The following is a 17,936-nucleotide window of genomic DNA, read 5'->3' as shown; positions in this document are numbered from 1 at the left end:
CTATTGACCTTCCAACCTAAACACGACATTGGAAAATAAGTGTGTGTTAAGCACTGAGGAAAACCTTAATGCAAAAGTTAATTTTTTTAGAAATAAATTGAAGCATTTCTCCAATGTTCCTTGCTGCATCAGAGCCTCTAAGTACTTATACATCATCTTTAAGGAACTCAGAATGATTAAACAAAGTGGTCTTACTTGAAGTAGCATCACCAGATTGAGTTAGAGCCAGATTGGTGAGATCATAATGAGTTATTAAGTGTTAATGCATTCATTATTTAACTCAGTAAGTTGTTATAGGTCTTAAATGCCTAATATGTGCCAGGCACTCCTAACAAGTTTAAAGGGAAAGTAAAACTTCTGTACACACAGGTTTACAACCATAAGTCAAAGACAACTTTCTAATAAGAGATATTCCAATAAATGTGGTTTTCTGTGTTACAAGCACAGCAAAAAGTAGTCTCTGGAACTAATTTAACAGACCTCTCAATATTTCTGGAAAGTTCTTTGTCATCCTTAGCAAGAAGACTTAGACCAAAAAATGATGGCAAGATTAAAAATAAGTACAGATTTAACTTAACGTTTTGGTAACTGATTTGTAAATATTTGCAAACTTTTTCTTTTCATTTAAAGAGATATAACAAGAAGTTTCCACATTATTTTCTCATTCTTTTAAGACTTTAGTTAATATCAATCTCAATTCACCTACTATAACAAATGTACCATACTAATGTAAGATGTTGACACTAGATGAAAGCATAAAAGGGGCATTGGAAACTGTTTAATTTTCTGTAAATCTACAATTGTTCTTTAAAAAATGTAACCCCATATTTAAAATTTTAAAAAAGAAAGTATTAATTAAAAGATATACTCATAAAAGACAAAACTATGAGACTGGATGCAGATCTGTTTTATAGTTGACCATAATTTAGGACAGTAAAAAAAAAAAAAGACGATATTGTTTTGTCAGTTCCTCCATCATAGCTAACTCCCAGATTCCCAACTTTTATCCTCTTTCCAATATTTAGTATCTATCCCATATCAGCTCTACTGCTCTGCCCTATTTCTCAGTTATAGAAGACATGAAAACAAGTTTGGTATTGGAGGTGTTTCCCTCTTTCATTTTCGGTGCTGAGGTGGGTAATAGGCTCTAAGGTTCTAAATGCATTTTTTTTCCCTGTAAGACTTTGTGAAGTAGCATTTTAGCGGTTGGTCAAGGAAAATACATCCAAGCCTAGTAATTTCCTTAAAGTTGAGTACAATTCATTTTGAAATTTATTCGTCCCTTCAGTCAACAAACATTCACTATATCCACACTACTGAATTAGGCATTGTGAATACAATGGTGATCCTTGTGCTGGGATATTTGTAGGGAAGAACAAAAGTAAACCAAAAATTACAATAAGGAAAATAAAGACTACTGTGACAGCATGGGAGGATGATTTGGGAAGAATGCTCTAAGAAAGGAGTTATCTGAAGTGGGAGTGCATAGTCCTGCTGCCTTGCAGTTAAGAAAGAGTGCAGCTAGAGCCTAGAGACAGAATGGTGCTAGATGTGTGGCAAGGAAAAGTGGGCAGGGAGACTAGAGGGCTTTATAAATCATGTTAGGGAGTTGGAAAAGATATCCTATGTTAGTGGATATTTTTTCAGCACAAAAACAATATGTATGCAAACAACAGTATGCAATACGCTTCTCCCCCCCAACAATTCTTAAAATTTTGATTTTATATTGAAAAAAAGAAAAAAAAGAAAAAAAATCAAGAGCCTCCCTGGTGGCACAAGGGATTAAAACGTAACCTATGAAGCTGTCTGCAGCCTCTGCAGCAGGAGTTTAATCCCCAGACAGCCAGGGGAACAAAACAACCCACAAGGAGTAGCAGACCTCTCCTGACTCGTCCACTGCTCCCCTCAGCAGTGTACTTGGGTCAGTCTGCTGTTCTGCTCCCCACTCTGTCTCTGGTGAATCCTCTCAACCCCCACACCTCTGGCCTGTACCCCAGCTCTTGTATGCATAAATAATATTAAAAAAAAAATCAAAAACAGAGGAAGGAGAATGAAAATTCTGCTTGACAATTCCCCATTTCTGTTAATAGTTCAGTGATACTATCTAAACAACTTCTATCACTTCAGTCAAATAAAGACAAATGTAAAAACTAACCCTTGAAAGCTGACTACAGAACTTAAACTTCCAGAGAGGGAGAGGTTGGGGCAGGGGTGAGAACAAAGAGGAAATGGAGAACAATGACAGGTGGTATAATTGCCATAGGCAATTTGGTAAAGGGTGCAACTCTGGTGGTGATACTGAGGGCAGGGGGTATCCTATACTTCCAAAATACTAACGATAATGTAAGCCAATGCTACCTCAATAAAAAATAAAAGAAAATTTTAATCTCACCAGATTTATATTTACTATATTCTTCGGAATAGCTTTCTAAGCACACAGAACTAAAGACTTTTAGAAAGTCATGACTTGTCCAAATCCCTGCTGCATGTCTATTGTCAAAAAAAAATCACTAACTATATATTTACATGTATATATAAATATGAAAAGTAATATAAAAATTGTAAAGAATACTTCAAATAAAAAAGGATATAAAGAAAATGTACAGAAAATTGTGAGAGAGAACTACATGGAAAAATTCAAGACTATGTAAGGAAAGATTTTAAAATGTTCCTTTATATTTGCAAGGGTATACAAATTTACAAAGAAAGTAGTTAGTAGGAATCAAAAAATGAACTAAAGATTAAAAAACCCAGTTCTTTTCTGACTTTCTACTCACTGCCTCCATACTGGTATTACTCTAGTATTATTTTCATCACCTAATTTCCATGCCCCATATTCTCTGATATCTTTCAAGCTGTTACTTAATAAATAAATGATCTCTCCAAGGTCAGTCCTTCTCTACCATGTTATTTTCTGCTACTTTTCAGCACCAGCTCCCAGGTCCAGCCGGTCTTATTTCCTCACTTCTCTTTTCTCACTTTCTCATTTGTCAATTAGGTATCACTGGTAAATATAATACAAATTTTTGTTTGTTACTAAATTTAGGAAAACAAGTACCAAGTTTCTTGTGTGAACTGTAAGACTGGGAGAATCTATGGACAAGCTTTTGGTTCCATACAGTTCAAATTTCCTATCTTGTGTGTTCCACATCATCTACGTATTTCTAATGTTGGAACATTATAAGATGACCTCCAGCCCTGCATTTTCATGAGTTCCTTCAGGGTCATAGGAATTTTCCAAAGAGCTATTTGTGTACCTGCAAAGCTTGCAATAACCTAGACATGGTGGTGACTAAGAACCACCTATTTATAGATCTCATTAAACCCAAACTAAATGATCCCCATCTCAATTTCCCTTGTCCAGAATTTTTTTCTGTCCAATACAATGTCACCTAGCTGGAGAAAAATTAAAGTGAAAAAGGAAAGCAGTTTTAACTGTAGTTAAAATATTTTAGTTTCACAGATTTAATAAAAACGCATGAACATATGAACACATTATATGTGAGCTTGGCGTCAATGCCAGTAGTGAAGGCCCTGAAGTTTAAGCTTCATTAGCTTCACAAGAAATCTGTTTCTGCCTCCAGAATGGTGCTGGGCACACCTAAATGACTATGTGTAAGATAGGAAGAAGGCAAATGCAGATTAATAAATTTAGGGAGAGTCAACATGGGAAACATCCACACAGTTTATACTAATGAAACCTTGGGAAATGAAAAGGAAGTAAAAAAGCTATCATCTCCAAATTAATTCCATTAAATATTATCAATACCATCAACCACTAACCTGCCAACAAGGTGCTATATTTCTCAACCTAAACAAAGAGCAAGTACAGTTGTTTACAAGGTCTCATTAGCCCAATTGTCTACACTTGGGGCTTGTAGCTTTAAAGCGTTGGAGGTAGTGGTAGTAGTAAGTGTGTATGATTTCTGAGTTAAAGTCTGGCAGGGAAAAATTTTAAATGTTAACAGGTAAAGACTATGGAAATGGGTTTATCACATATTCTCTACAGATTTTGCTGCCATTATATATTAAAAATATTTTAATTTACTAATTCAGTTTATTATGTAAACAGACATTTTTATTTTCATATTTTTATGTTCTCAACATTAAAACAGTGCAAAAGTATCCCAAAGATGATCTTCTCCCCTTTATTTACTATCCTTTTTCTTCCAGTATTGTGTTGTCTTTTGCATTCTGACAGAAATATCTCCTAGACATACATCCTCTACTCTAGAATTTTCCAAACCCACTCAGAAGTCACTTATTTGCTACATCCAACCCCTTTCAAGTCCAACTCACTGATAAATAATTTATGCAAATCTGAAAATAGGTTAATATACTGCCACATATTAGTTCACAGATATAATATGAAACTAGTTAGTAGGCTTGCTCTGGCAATCAATCATTTAGTTAAAATGAGAATACAAGTTGTACTCAAATCTCAACCTTGAAGAGAAACTGTTGTATTAAAATATTACAATATAAGATCTATACATTTCAAACATATGTGAGATTCATGCATTATATCTCTTACAAACTGCTATTAAAAACAAATACAAGGGCCTCCCCGGTGGCGCAGCGGTTGAGCGCTGGGTTGCGAAGCTGCGCGCGGCCTCTGCGGCGCCGGTTCGATCCCCGGCTGCTCCCCGGCCACCGGAGGAGGGTCCCACATGGCGCGCAGACCTCTCCTGCCGCCCGCTGCTCCCCTCAGCAGTGTACTTCGGTCCTTCTGCCTGCTCTGCTCCCCGCTCTGGCTCTGGTGAATTCTCTCGCCCTCCCGCGCTTCTGACTGTACCCAGTGCATGTATAAACAAAACAAACAAAGAAACCAGCAAACAAATAAATAAAGCATGCCTCTATATAAAAAAAAAATAAATAAATAAAAAAAATAAAAAAAAAAAAAAAAAAATAAAAACAAATACAAGAATATAGTTCAAAAAAATCAACATACTCAAAATCAGAAATAAAAGACATTACAACTGATACCACAGAAATAAAAAATATCTTCAAACTGCCATAATACACCAACAAACTGGACAACCAAGAAGGAATAAATTCCTAGAACATACAACCTACCCAGATTGAATCATGAATAGAAGTCTGAAAAGAACTATAGCTAATGAGATTTAATCGGTGATTAAAAACTTCCCAACAAAAAAAAAGCACATCTGTCTTTTTTAAGGAAACTTTTCACACTAGTTTACCTTGGTTGTCTCGACAACAAATTCTAACCAATGATACAGGCATTTAAAGTGCAATGAATCACTGAACTTTAGAGTAGGAAGTCACCTGGAAAGTATCCATTCTACCACTCAGAATTACCTTGAGGCTTTGTTACAACAGATTATTGGGCCCATTCCCTGGGTAGTGGCTGAGGATTCACTCCCAGGTGATACTGATCTACCCAGTGCGACTTTACTTGCCAGAGTGGAAAAAGCCTAAAATCTTCATTCCTAGTGGGTAAAATCCAGTCCTTCTTTCTGTATATATCTACTTTCACACAATTGGCACACTCACACTTCTGATACCAAATGTGTGTGCAGATTTTCCACACAACAAGCAATTCTCTGCAACTCCAGCTGAATGTCCTTGCAAGTTAACTCTTCTCCAACTGTGTGTACTGGGACAGAGCATCAGAACCCACAGGTTAAAGGTTTAGTCCCACAAAACAAACACAAACACACACACACACACACACACCCCTCAGAGGCCAACTGAAAGTCAACTTTGTTACCAGTACATTTCACCAATTAGTTATAAATCTGATGTTCCCACAACTCCTCCTTAGGTTCAATTTGCTAGAGCAGCGCATAGAACTCAAGAAAATGGTTTACTTACAGTTTAGCAGCTCATTACAATGGATACAGATGAATATCCAGATGGAAGAGATGCGAAGGGCAGAGTCCATGTCCTCTCCAGGCACTCCAGTGTCCTAACAGCTCCACCTGTCCACCGACCAGGAAGCCCTCCAAGAGCCTCCTTTTGGGGTTTTTAATGGAGGCGTCATTACATATGCATCATGCTTAATTGGTCATTGGCTGTAGAGCTCAATCTCCAGCCCACATCACCCCACCCCCTCTCTGGAAGTTGGGCCTGAAAGTTACTCCTTTAAACTCGTTGGTTCCCATGGCAACCAGTCCATCCTCAGGTGATGCCCATAGTTACCTCATTAACATAACTAAAGACACCTAAGAACCTCTCCTCGGGAAAGAAATGCAAAGGGCTCTGTGCCAGAAATGGAGATAAAGACCAAAAATATGTTTATTATAAATCAGAGTATCACACCTGTTTATTCTGGTTAAATTTAATTCCAGTTTATTTCTATACCTGTGTAACTGAATTTGAATGGAAAAAAATACATGATTGCACTAAATAGACTCACTTTAAGATAAATCATCAAAAACCTCAAAAGGGGTCCTGTGTTGCTGGGTAGTTATACTTTATTTCCCTATTCCTCTTTCCCACCCCCTTGAACAATTGCATGTTCTCTCCACTCTCCTCAACCTCCAATGCTTTTTCTGCTGTTTTCAATCTCAGCTAATGACTGTATCTTTTCACTGAGAAAACTGAAGCAAATTTCAACAGCTGCACCACATCTACCAGCCTATCAGCCTCTGCCTCCATGGCGTCTACATTTCTCCCATGATTATGACTAAACTGTGTAAGCGTCTAACTTGACCAAATTCTCTACTTGTGTACTATATTCTACCCTCTTTCACCTACTCAAGAAAGTCAATCGAGCAATTTTTCCTATTTCTGTTAGATAACTAAGTTATTATATTTACATACTATAGGTAATTAGATAAATATTTTTATTATATGAGCATACAAACATGGTGCTTTTTATCCAAATAAGAGAAAATCCCTCTTTTTGTTCAATAATTGTCCATTGCACTTTTTTCTTTAATACAAAATTGCTTGAAACGTTTGTTATATATTCACTATTTCCAATTTTATTCTTTCATTCTCTCTCGAGCCCATTCTAATCATGCTATCCCACACAAATCAACAAAAAGGATCACCACAGACCTCACTGCTAAATCCAGCAGTCAATTCTCACACCGCCACATCTTACTTGACAGGTCAGCAACATGTTTTACAGTTTGCCATTGTCCCTACCTTAAAATGCTTCACTTGGCTTCCAGAACACTTAATTTATCTGGTTTTCTTCCTACCATTCTGCCCATTCCTTTTTGGTCCTCTTTACTGTTTCCTCCTTATTTTGTTGCACTTCAAACATCAAAATGTCCCAAGACTGACTCCTTGAGCCTTTTCTGTTTTCTATTCATATTCAAGCCCTAAGTGAAATCAGCAAGGCTTATGACCTAAATGCCACTTATAATCTGAGGATCTATATCTGTATCGATGGTCTTTTCTTATCCCCAAATTGCTGACATAGATATCCAGTTCTTTGACATCCAGTGAATGTCTTATAAGCATCTCAAAGGTAATAAGTTCAAATCTGAGTGCTTATTAAATTCCTTTCCTTTTTCCCATAGTCTTTGCCACATCAACTAATGGAAATTTCATCCTTCCAGTTTCTCAGGTCAAAAATATAGGAATCAACCATGACTATCATGTTCCTTTTACATTCTAAGTTTAACTTATCAGCAAATTTTGTTTACTTGGTCTTTATGATATACGCAGATTCTGACCATTTCTTACCACCTCTGCTCTTAGAACCTGGTTGGAACAAGCCTGTATTCAATTCTAATCTGGATTATTGCACGAACCTCTTTACTATTCTCCTTTTTCACAACCTTGACCCCCTTTAGGGTGTGCCTTGCAAGAAAAGTGATCCTGTTAAATGCAATTATGTTATATTATAATATAATTGGTTGCCTAGGGGATATGTCTTAGCGCAATGGCGAGTTCGACCCAAGGCCGGGGAGCTAATCCACATATGGCACAGCAGACCTCTCCTGTCTTGCCTGCTGCTTCCCTCAGCTGTGTATTTCAGTAGATCTGCCTGTTCTGCTCCCCACTGTCTCTGGTGAATCCTCTCACATACCCCCCACCTCTGGCCTACACCCCAATTCTTCTATGCAAAAATAAATTTTAAATTTTTCTTTAAATTATATTAAGTCAAGATCTGTAAAGAGTTTGAGATTTTGCTCTACTTGCAATCTAATAAAGTTAGGTTGCCATTTTCATGGATTTTCATGGAGGACATGAGCCTTCTGAATCAGAGAAGAGGGATAATTTACTAACCAGAATATCAGTATGTAGTGCTGGTTTCCTGAGCCCTAATTCTCACAGTATGATTCCAAAGAGGCCACCCCTCTAGGCTGCCATAACAAAATATCACAGGCTCAATGTCAGAAATTTATTTTCTCACACTTCTGGAGACTAGAAATTCCACATCAATGTGCCAGCAGGGTTGGGATCCGGTGGTAACTCCCTTCTTGAGTTTAGGCAGTTACCTTCTCACTGTATATTTACATGGCCTTCTTCTGGGGGTTGGAGGTGGGGGAGTTTCCCTCTGGTGTCCCTTTTTATAAGAACACTAATTCTATCAAATCAGGGCCCAACTTTACAATCTCATTTAAAGTTAATCACTTCCTTAGAGGCCCATCTCTAAGTACATCTACACTGGTGGAGGACGGGTGTGGGGTAAGGGCTTCAACTTAGCAAGAGAGGCACAACCATTTATTCTTAAACTAACACCTCTACTCTATTTAAAATTTACACCTTTTTACAAGTGTATCTATCCCTACCCCCCTTTCTGCTTTATATTTTCCTTAGTAATTATTACTGCCTAATATCTCCTATGTTTTACTTATTTATTATATGTATTGTCTAGCTCTAACATAGAAAGTTCTATACAGGCAGGGATCTTTGTCTCCTTTATTTACTGTTATATCACCTATGCTTGAAACAGAGACCAGAACACACTGTAAGCCCTCAATAAACATTTCTTGATTGAATGAATGAAGGTTGTAGTGGGGATGGCTGGTGATTTGGAAAGCTACAGTAAGGTATGTTTACAGCCAGTAAGACCTCTTTTAAGAGAAAAGACCTAGTTACTTGTGTGGTCAATTTTTTACTATATGTAGATTTTATTATCTATATAAGCCCTTAAATTTAAGTTTTTCTTTTTGTAAGTTGGGAAACACTATAGAAAGACAAAGATCAATAATACATTGTTGGGGAAAGTTAAACCCTGTGTAAGCCTAGTGAGCAGAATGTAATAAAAGCATTTTTTACTATAAAATAGAAAATAAAACAGCTATTTTGGTTAGCACAGCTGAGAAACTATTTTGGCTAACGTAGCTGACAGTATATGAGTAAAAGTAAGATAAAGATATAAGTAAAGTGGTTTCCAAAAGGGAGAATTCTTACCCTTTAAACCCACCTTAGACTATCTCTAAATTGAGGATGCTAAGATATTTATAATCAGAATGTCTTCCCATGGTAGGTAGTAATGGGAGTGCGGTTATATAAAATGGAATAGATGAATTGTAATTAAATTATTCATAGCTTTGGGCATTAATTTTTCTTCATGGCAGGTTGGGAGAGCTGTACTTTTAAATCTGCACCCTCAGAGCAAAGTAGGACTTTTTAGATTTTTTGGAAGGATTTTTTAGTTTTATAAGCTAAGTTTGAAAGTTGATTTAATAACACAGAGATATTAAATCCTCAAATTGTGTTATTTTCAATTTGAAAATTTTAAGTATTTTAATTTCTAAATAGAGTAACTTTCTAAATGGTATGCATTTTAATACATCACCCTTCCCTTTTCAAGTTTCTGACACATGTACACTCTTGAGGCATATCAGTCCAGGTTAAGCCCCTCACATCCCCTCTGTGATATCAAAGGACAAAGGGGAAACAAAGTCTGAATGGGGCATTCTTAGGAGGGAATCTGGAAATGTGCAAAGATAAATCAATCCTTAAATTGTATAGTCCTTCTAAATTTTATAGTCCTCTAGGACTGGTAAAAATCATCCAAAGGTAATAATCTGGCATGGATATTCAGCCTTGGAGAAGCCAGGTGAGTAAACTTTTCTTATAAAGATGAATTATCTAGCTAACAGCCAAAGATAGTTTTCTTTCATACAATCAGAATTGCTAGCATGATGCTAGATGTTGAAATTTTATTGAGTGAATTTTATTCACAGTTTTTATTGAGTGTTCAATTTCAGAAGAAGAAAAAACACTTTCTAGTGACAGAATCTACAAAATAAGTGAAGTCCAATGATATAATGATTTTCAGTTGAAGTTATTTCAATAACAAAAATTTTAAGTTTTCTTAAATTTGCTTTTTAAAAAAGAATTTTAAGGGAACTGCATAGTGTAGTAAAAGAATACTGGATTAGGAGTCAGAAAACCTGAGCTCTAGTCCAGCCTCACTTGCTATGTGACTTAGTATATGTTTCATTGTCTTTCTGGGCTTCCATTTTATCATTAATATAATAAGAGGATTGGTGTCTTAGGCTCCTTTAGGCCTAACACTATGATTCCAAGTTATTACAATTGAAGAGCTCACAAATCTATTGATTTATATTTATGATAGTAACATTATGACTATAAATTATCATAATATAAAACATGTATTGTTTATGGTTGAATAACAGCTGTTTTAGAAAGAGTCTCACATGCCAGTGACATGAAATTGTTTTTATAGGTACATTCCTCTCATTGAAAGGAGCTGTGCTAACATTCTCCTGTATGGACCGAACTGGCGGATTAATGCAACCGCCATATGAAGTTTGGAGGGATCCAAACAACATAGATGAAAATGAAAAACCTGGGAAACGGAAACTAGTCATGAACTGCCCCTCTCCATCCCAAGAAATAGGAGATCATCAGTATACAATAATCTGCTCAGAAAAACAAGCCAAAGTCTTCTCACTGCCTTCTCAGACTTGCCTTTATGTTCATAACATCACTGAGACATCTTTTATACTGCAAGCAGATGTGGTGGTCATGTGTAACAGTGCCTGCTTGGCATGCTTTTGTGCCAATGGGCATATCATGATAATGAGGTACTTGCCTTCTTTATAAGTTATCTGATAATAGCAACAGTGCCAGCAAGGTAGAGTTCCGAAAAGTACATATGTAATGTGCAAAATGTTATCAAGAGCAACCTTAGATCATTGTTTTATTGTTTGTGGTGTTTTTATTGTTTAGCAATTTGAGGATGCTTTGGGTTTTTTTCTTTTATTATTGCTAAAAATGTTTTGTATTGTAAATTAAATATTTTTAATTGACATCAAGGAATCTAAGGAAAGAGAAATTTTCTAGTCACTTATATTCATCCAACATACACTTATTGATCATATATTATTTCCCAGATGCATTGCTAGACCCTGGAAATATATAAATGAGTAACCTATAAAGAAATGAACAGCTACATTGACTGTGTCCATATAAGAATTCTACATACAGAGTTTTATCCTTATAGCTTCTCTGGGACATAGGAAAATAAAGTATTATTTGCATTCTTTAATTCTATATATTAATAAACTAAATTTTAAATTTGCCTGAGGTTGCAAGTCCAGGAAAAACTGAGGCCAGCACTGAATAGTGTACTGGAAGTCATCAGATATTTTCTTTTACAGTATTCTTGAGATATAATTAACACATAGCAGTGTCCAAGTCGAAGGTGTATAATGTGATGATTTGATATATGTATATATTACAAAATGATTACCACATAAGGTTAATTAACACAAACATCACTCACATAGTTACTATTTTTTGTGTGCTATGTGAGAATTGTTAATATCTACTCTCCTAGCACCTTTCAGGCATACAGTGATGTATCGTTAACTCTAGCCACCACACTGTACATTACAACTCAGAACATATTCATCTTATAAGTGGAAGTCTGTACCTTTTGACAAACCTAATAATAAGGTATCAGCTGAGAGATATCATTATGCTCTTAGTGAGTTTCAATAAAATTTGTGAAACACAAAAATAATTACCTAACAATTTTATAAATTCAACAAACTTTTATAGTATACGTGAGTCACTGTTATTTACTTTAAAACCTCACCTAATTCCAAAAATCACTAAGACAGTTAAGTATCATCCTGGGAGATAAGACAAATATGCAAGTTCTACAGTACACAGAACATGTATATTCCAACAGAGGATGTGTAAGGTTGAATCATCTAGTCACAAACTAAGTCCCCAGAGTTGAAAATTATGAGATAGTTGAATCTATAACTGAAATTTGAGGTGCTTATAAGCCATCTGCAGAAGTTTAGCAGGGAATTTCAGGTCTGAAAAAATATGGGAGGCAGATCCAGCTTTGGAAGTCATTTATGTAAATACATTAGTAAAATTTGTGGCAGTAATTGAGATCATCAAGACACACTGAAAATTTGCAAAATCAGGGTAAGTAATCATTTTCAAGCTAAAATCTGAATTGTGGCATTAAAAATGTAATGTCCTTAAAGGAAAAAATTTGAGTGAGTAAATTCAAGTTTAGGGAAGAATGATACACATGCACACATGAAAATACACTCTCTTTTCCCCTCAAAAATAAGGCATGTCTAGGAGTTAATTCATCATTTTCAAGCAAGACTGGAATGACCATCAGTAATCTCTCAAAATCCTATTCTTTTTTTCATAGTAAGCCTTTGAAATCTAGTATATGATTTACACTTACAGAACATCTTAATTCAGACAAGCCACATGCCAGCTGCTCAGTAGTCACATGTGACTAGTGGTTATCCTTTTAGACAGCACAGTGCTAGAATCTCATGAAAAGCTTATTCCAGTAGCACAGGTTTTAGGTCCTATTTTATATGGTTAGGTTCTAGAGCTTTGTTAGTTACAAACTACTTTGATAAGAAAAATCTGCCTATGTTTTCAAGGTGCTGGTTTAATGGTCTGGGATAATTTAAAATTGTTGTGCACACTAGAATCAGGCAAAGTCTTTCAAAGCATGAGATTTAATTAAAAGTTTATTTTTCTTCTTTTGGCTAAATGAGAGGTGTGATTTAAAAGCATTATGAGTGGTTTTCTTCAGTGGTTTGTAAAACTGGCTCTACTGACAGTATCCAAAGGAACATTCTGATAAATACTTAAGCAAAATCATTAGCTACAACATCAGAATAAGCATATAGCTAGAAATGGAGTGGTTTGCTCCCCATCCCTTTACTCTCTCTTTACACATAAAATAAAAATTACCTCTGACTGAAGGCATCTGCACTGAAGGCATAATTATGAAGTAAATACTTCACATTTACTTACTGAAAAAAACACATAAAATAGTGGTACAAAAATTATTGGTTTTTGTAAGGATTTATAATTTTTTACAGGGAAATTAAAACTTTATGCAGAAAAATTAAAATGTTCTAACAAGTTGAATATGGAATATGAATTTGCTTTTTTCCATTCAGCCTTCCTAGTCTTCGCCCAATGTTGGATGTTAATTATTTGCCACTGACAGACATGAGGATAGCACGGACATTTTGCTTTACCAATGAAGGACAGGCATTATACCTCGTCTCTCCTACTGAAATTCAACGGTTAACATATAGCCAAGAGATGTGTGATAATCTACAGGTAGGTCAGGCACATTAATGAATAAATATTGGACATGGCTGTGAAAAGAAAGAGAATGAGCAAGATGTCTAAAAGCTACAATATGATTGGATCAGATAATAAATATGACTTCCCTAGAATATGTTTTGAATATGTCCATCATGTGACCCTGGCAAGCCCCTCTTGTGTGGTTCTAGGTAAAAGCGCTTATTATTACTCAACAGGAAAAAATAGAGTTATGAAGATCATGCATATTAATGCATAACTTTTGTTACTTATTTATTATTGTTTTAGTTTTTTATTTTTTTGCCTATGGGGAATTCTCTGCAAGATTATAAACTCTCCCTTCAAGGGGGGGAATATGTTATATACACACAAAAACTCAGGGAGTTCATGTACTTTTGAAAAGAAACCCTAATTTTGATTACGATCCATACAAAATAAATACATATCCTATAGTTAAAATTGGGCATTTGTCTTTGATCACAGCAGGAAGCAGAGTTTAGGAACAGAGTAAATATAAAACCATATCTAAACTTAGTTAAGTAAAAATGATGACAAAATTTTAAAAGAACATCTTACAGATTCAATAAGTTCAACCCATTCATTTTAGAAGAAAATTAAAACCAATGCATTATAGTAATAGTTTAAGAGTAAAAGCTCTGAGCTATTTAAGTTGTATTTTGTCCTTGTATGACTTTGTTAAAGCTACCTGTATGTTCTACCTTGAAACATTGTTGTGAGAATTAAGAACTCGTAAAGTACTGAGCAGAGTGACTGGGACATAGGCAGGTTTTTAAATAAATAATAAATTCTATTATTATTACTCAACAAACACATATTGAGCTTTACTATTATGCTGGTAATTGTCCAAGCTCTAGGAATATAATTATAAACAAGAAAGTCCCTACCTGCTAGTGTGGAAAGAGATAAGTAAATAGAAAACACAATACTCTGTGGAAAATGCTAGTATACAAGGTTGTACCAGTGCTGGGGAGATTGTTAGGGGGCTGATGGACCAGAAGGAAGGAGTTGTTAGAGAAGGATTGGAAGAGTGAGTAGGAGTTAGCCATTTGAAAGGATGTCTGGAGGTGGAAAGGTAATAATATTCTCAACAGAAGTAGCAGCATGCAAGAGTCAAGGGGTCCAGGAAGTTGCCATCAAAGTACAAAGTTAGGAAGTGCAAAGAATGGAGAATGTTGCTGGAGAATCTGTAAAGAACAGATCTTCAAGAAATTTATAACTGCCTTAAGGAAACTGGCATTTATTCAAAGGACAGTGAAATCATTGAAGAGGTTTAGCAAATTTGTTTAAAGCAAATTAAAGCAAAATAAATGCATCTGGTTATAGTATGTTGACTGGTTTCGAGGAATTAAGATTGAAGGTAGGAAGAACAATAGTGTTTTTTAAATAAGTAAGACCAAAAATAACAATGGCTTAAAGTAAAGCAGTCAACAGTGAGGATGGAGAAAGTTAGTATAATAGATAAATTAGTTATAATCAGTTGGGTTAGAGGGTTAGTTAATGTAGGAGTGAGGGAAAGGAAGAAATTAATAATTATTCCCAGGTTTCTCTCTTTAAGAACTAAGTAGTGGGTGCTGCGATTTCCAAAAAAAAGAATTCGGGGGGAAAAGAACAGGGCTGGAGAGTAGAGGGGAGAGGGGAAATGAAAACAAAATCATGCTGCACTGTCATGACAATGTTATTAGGTGACAGATCTCCTGGCTTTTGTTGATGTTCCAATGATCCTCAAACTTTGGTCTGCTTTGGAAAAACCCAGAGAGCAAGTTAAAATTCTCAATAACCAGAGCGTCTCTAAGTAGATTCTGATTTATTATGTGTGCAAGAAAGCCTGAGCATCATATTTCTAACAGGCTCTTTCTTCACTCCTTTTAAAGTACATCAGACATTGAGAACACTGCATCTCACCATGAGATCTGCCTATTTTGACTCATTTAAATTATCTTTGGCCGTTTCATAATTTTGTACTTGATAAAAAATTGATCCATATGCAGCTCAGGAAAGGGAGTGAGGATAGGAAAGGGGCTATGATAACTGAAAAAGAATCAGAAGTCTAGATTGTAGCCAATGATCAGGTGGAAATTAATCCTAGGGGGAGTCCATTAGCTTCCCAAGCTTTCTAATTACACAGGGGAGAGGAAAAGATAGAAAAACGAAAATTTTATATCAGTTACTGGAGAAGGTAAGCAAACAGAGAAAAAGAAAATGCCAGAGGTAAGAATTGGGAACAAAGGAAAAATCACTGGAAAAATCACTGGGAGCATATTGTCTTTTCACGATATTCTCTTAACATAACCACAGTATTATCTTTTTATCTGTTTACTTTTAGTGGTGCTAATGCTTTCTTGTTTGAATTTGGAACAGGACATGCTAGGAGATTTGTTTACTCCCATAGAGACTCCAGAAGCTCAAAACAGGGGCTTTCTCAAGGGACTGTTCGGTGGAAGTGGACAAACGTTTGACAGGGAAGAGCTCTGTAAGTAAATTCCTGATTATAAAACTGGATCACAAAATAGAAAACACCTCTCTCTTAACTTAATGTAATATGTGATCTCAATCTCAAATTCTCCATTAGGTTTTTTTCCCTTCTATAGCATAAAAATCATTTTTGTTAACCAAATATAAAATTGGTCACTTCATATTAGGAAACAATTTAACAAAAATACTGCATGTTATTCATACAAATAAGGAGTAAGCTAATTAATGTATCATTTGCATATACATTACAGTTACAAGTCAGCATGAAGACATTCAGTTACTGAAATTGGGGGGAAATATTTTTTAATCAGCTTTCCTTTAACCATTGAGAAATATTCTTTATTCAGGATGTGAGGCTTATTCATGCTACAGAATAAATTACTTCAAAAATATTCCTGTGACACTTTGATGAACAATAATCAAAAAGCCGTAGAAAGATACTAGGGAATATTTTCAGAGCAAAGAATACATTTTCCAGAATAGCTCATTGCTGTTTGGTCTTGCAGATCAATACTCCTTTTTTCTTGATATTTTAACTATGCAAAATATCTAGATGCCTCCATACAATGGAAATGTTTGACCATAAAAAGGAATGAAGTTTGATACGTGCTACAGCATGCATGAATCTTGAAAATATCATGCTAAGTTAAAGGAGTACAAAAGGTCACACATTATATGATTCCATTTACATGAAATGTCCCGAATATGCAAATCCATAAAGACAGAAATTAGATTAGCAGTTACCAGGATGTAGGCAATAAGGGGTGATTACTAATAAGTATGGCATTTCTTTTTGGGGTATGAATAGGGTCAAAAATCAGTGCTGATAGTTTCTCAACTTGCGAATATGCTAAAAACTACTGAATTGAACTAAACAGTTTAAAAGGGTGTATTCTATAATGTGTGAATTATATATTAATAAGGCTCCTATACTTAAAAAAGTAGATTTCATTCCTAATTTTATATCCATGGGAATACTCACTAAATTTCTACCAAGAAAGCTGTTTGTTCAATAAAAAGAAATCTACTTCAATGAAATGAAATGAAACTGAGCTTTGTAAATTTTTTGGTCTTTTTTACACATTGACAAAATTTCAACATGTGTAAATTAATGTCAATCATGCATATACTCCATTCTCTAATTACAGAGAAAGAGAGAGACAGAGAAAGAATTTAAAAATAACAACTCAGGTCTACAAGGTTGATAGCAAGAGGCACAGAAAAAGTTGAAGATTTGGGCGGAAATTTAAACAATGAAGCCTGAGATTGGAACAGAAAATAATAGGGCTAAATATGAGGTCACATATATTGTGAGTGTCCCAATTCAACATCAAGAGATGTAATTATGCCATATTGTATGAACACACACACACACAAGCCTATGGCAAGAATAGCTCTCAAAGTCTCTTTCTTAGGCATTTCTCTTGGGTAATAGCTAACATCTCCAAATACATTATTTATGACAGGATGTAATGTCTCCCTTAATGAGAAGTATCACAGAAATATCTAATGTACGTACTTCGCTTTGGTGATAAACTTGAGTATAATTATTTGAATTACTGACAACATGTTTTAAATTGCTGTGGTTTCAACTCTTAGTTGGAGAAGCTTCTGCAGGAAAAGCATCCCGCAGCCTCGCACAGCACATTCCGGGCCCGGGGGGCATAGAAGGGATGAAAGGAGCCGCTGGCGGGGTCATGGGAGAGCTGACCCGGGCGCGAATCGCACTTGATGAGAGAGGACAGAGGCTGGGAGAACTGGAAGAGAAAACTGCAGGCATGATGACCAGTGCAGAGGCATTTTCCAAACATGCACATGAGGTAAACTGCCTAAGTAACAGGCCTCTTTGGATAGCAAGAATTTTAAACATGTAGGTCCCACACAAGTAATTTTAAGCTTATACTGAAGGGAATACAGTGTGAGAGCCACAGGAA

The 17,936-nt window shown here is 35.6% G+C and overlaps 1 protein-coding gene across 3 annotated transcripts in view; it reads left to right on the top strand.

Annotated features, from left to right (window-relative positions):
* STXBP5L (syntaxin binding protein 5L) overlaps positions 1-17,936 on the top strand; it is a 190,429-nt gene that overhangs the window by 170,850 nt on the left and 1,643 nt on the right. For all 3 annotated transcript variants that reach the window (XM_054700531.1, XM_054700530.1, XM_037525474.2), the window contains 4 exons: positions 10,628-10,988; positions 13,359-13,524; positions 15,889-16,000; positions 17,602-17,822. In XM_054700531.1, coding sequence (XP_054556506.1) covers positions 10,628-10,988; positions 13,359-13,524; positions 15,889-16,000; positions 17,602-17,822 — 860 coding nt within the window. The remainder of the gene's footprint in view (positions 1-10,627; positions 10,989-13,358; positions 13,525-15,888; positions 16,001-17,601; positions 17,823-17,936) is intronic.

The sequence above is a fragment of the Talpa occidentalis genome, unplaced genomic scaffold, assembly GCF_014898055.3.
Source record: "Talpa occidentalis isolate TD23 unplaced genomic scaffold, MPIMG_talOcc4v2.1 talOcc4.4, whole genome shotgun sequence".
Classification (NCBI taxonomy): Eukaryota; Metazoa; Chordata; class Mammalia; order Eulipotyphla; family Talpidae; genus Talpa; species Talpa occidentalis.
Note: the sequence above shows the minus strand (reverse complement) of the source record. Positions and strands in the feature narration are given on the sequence as shown.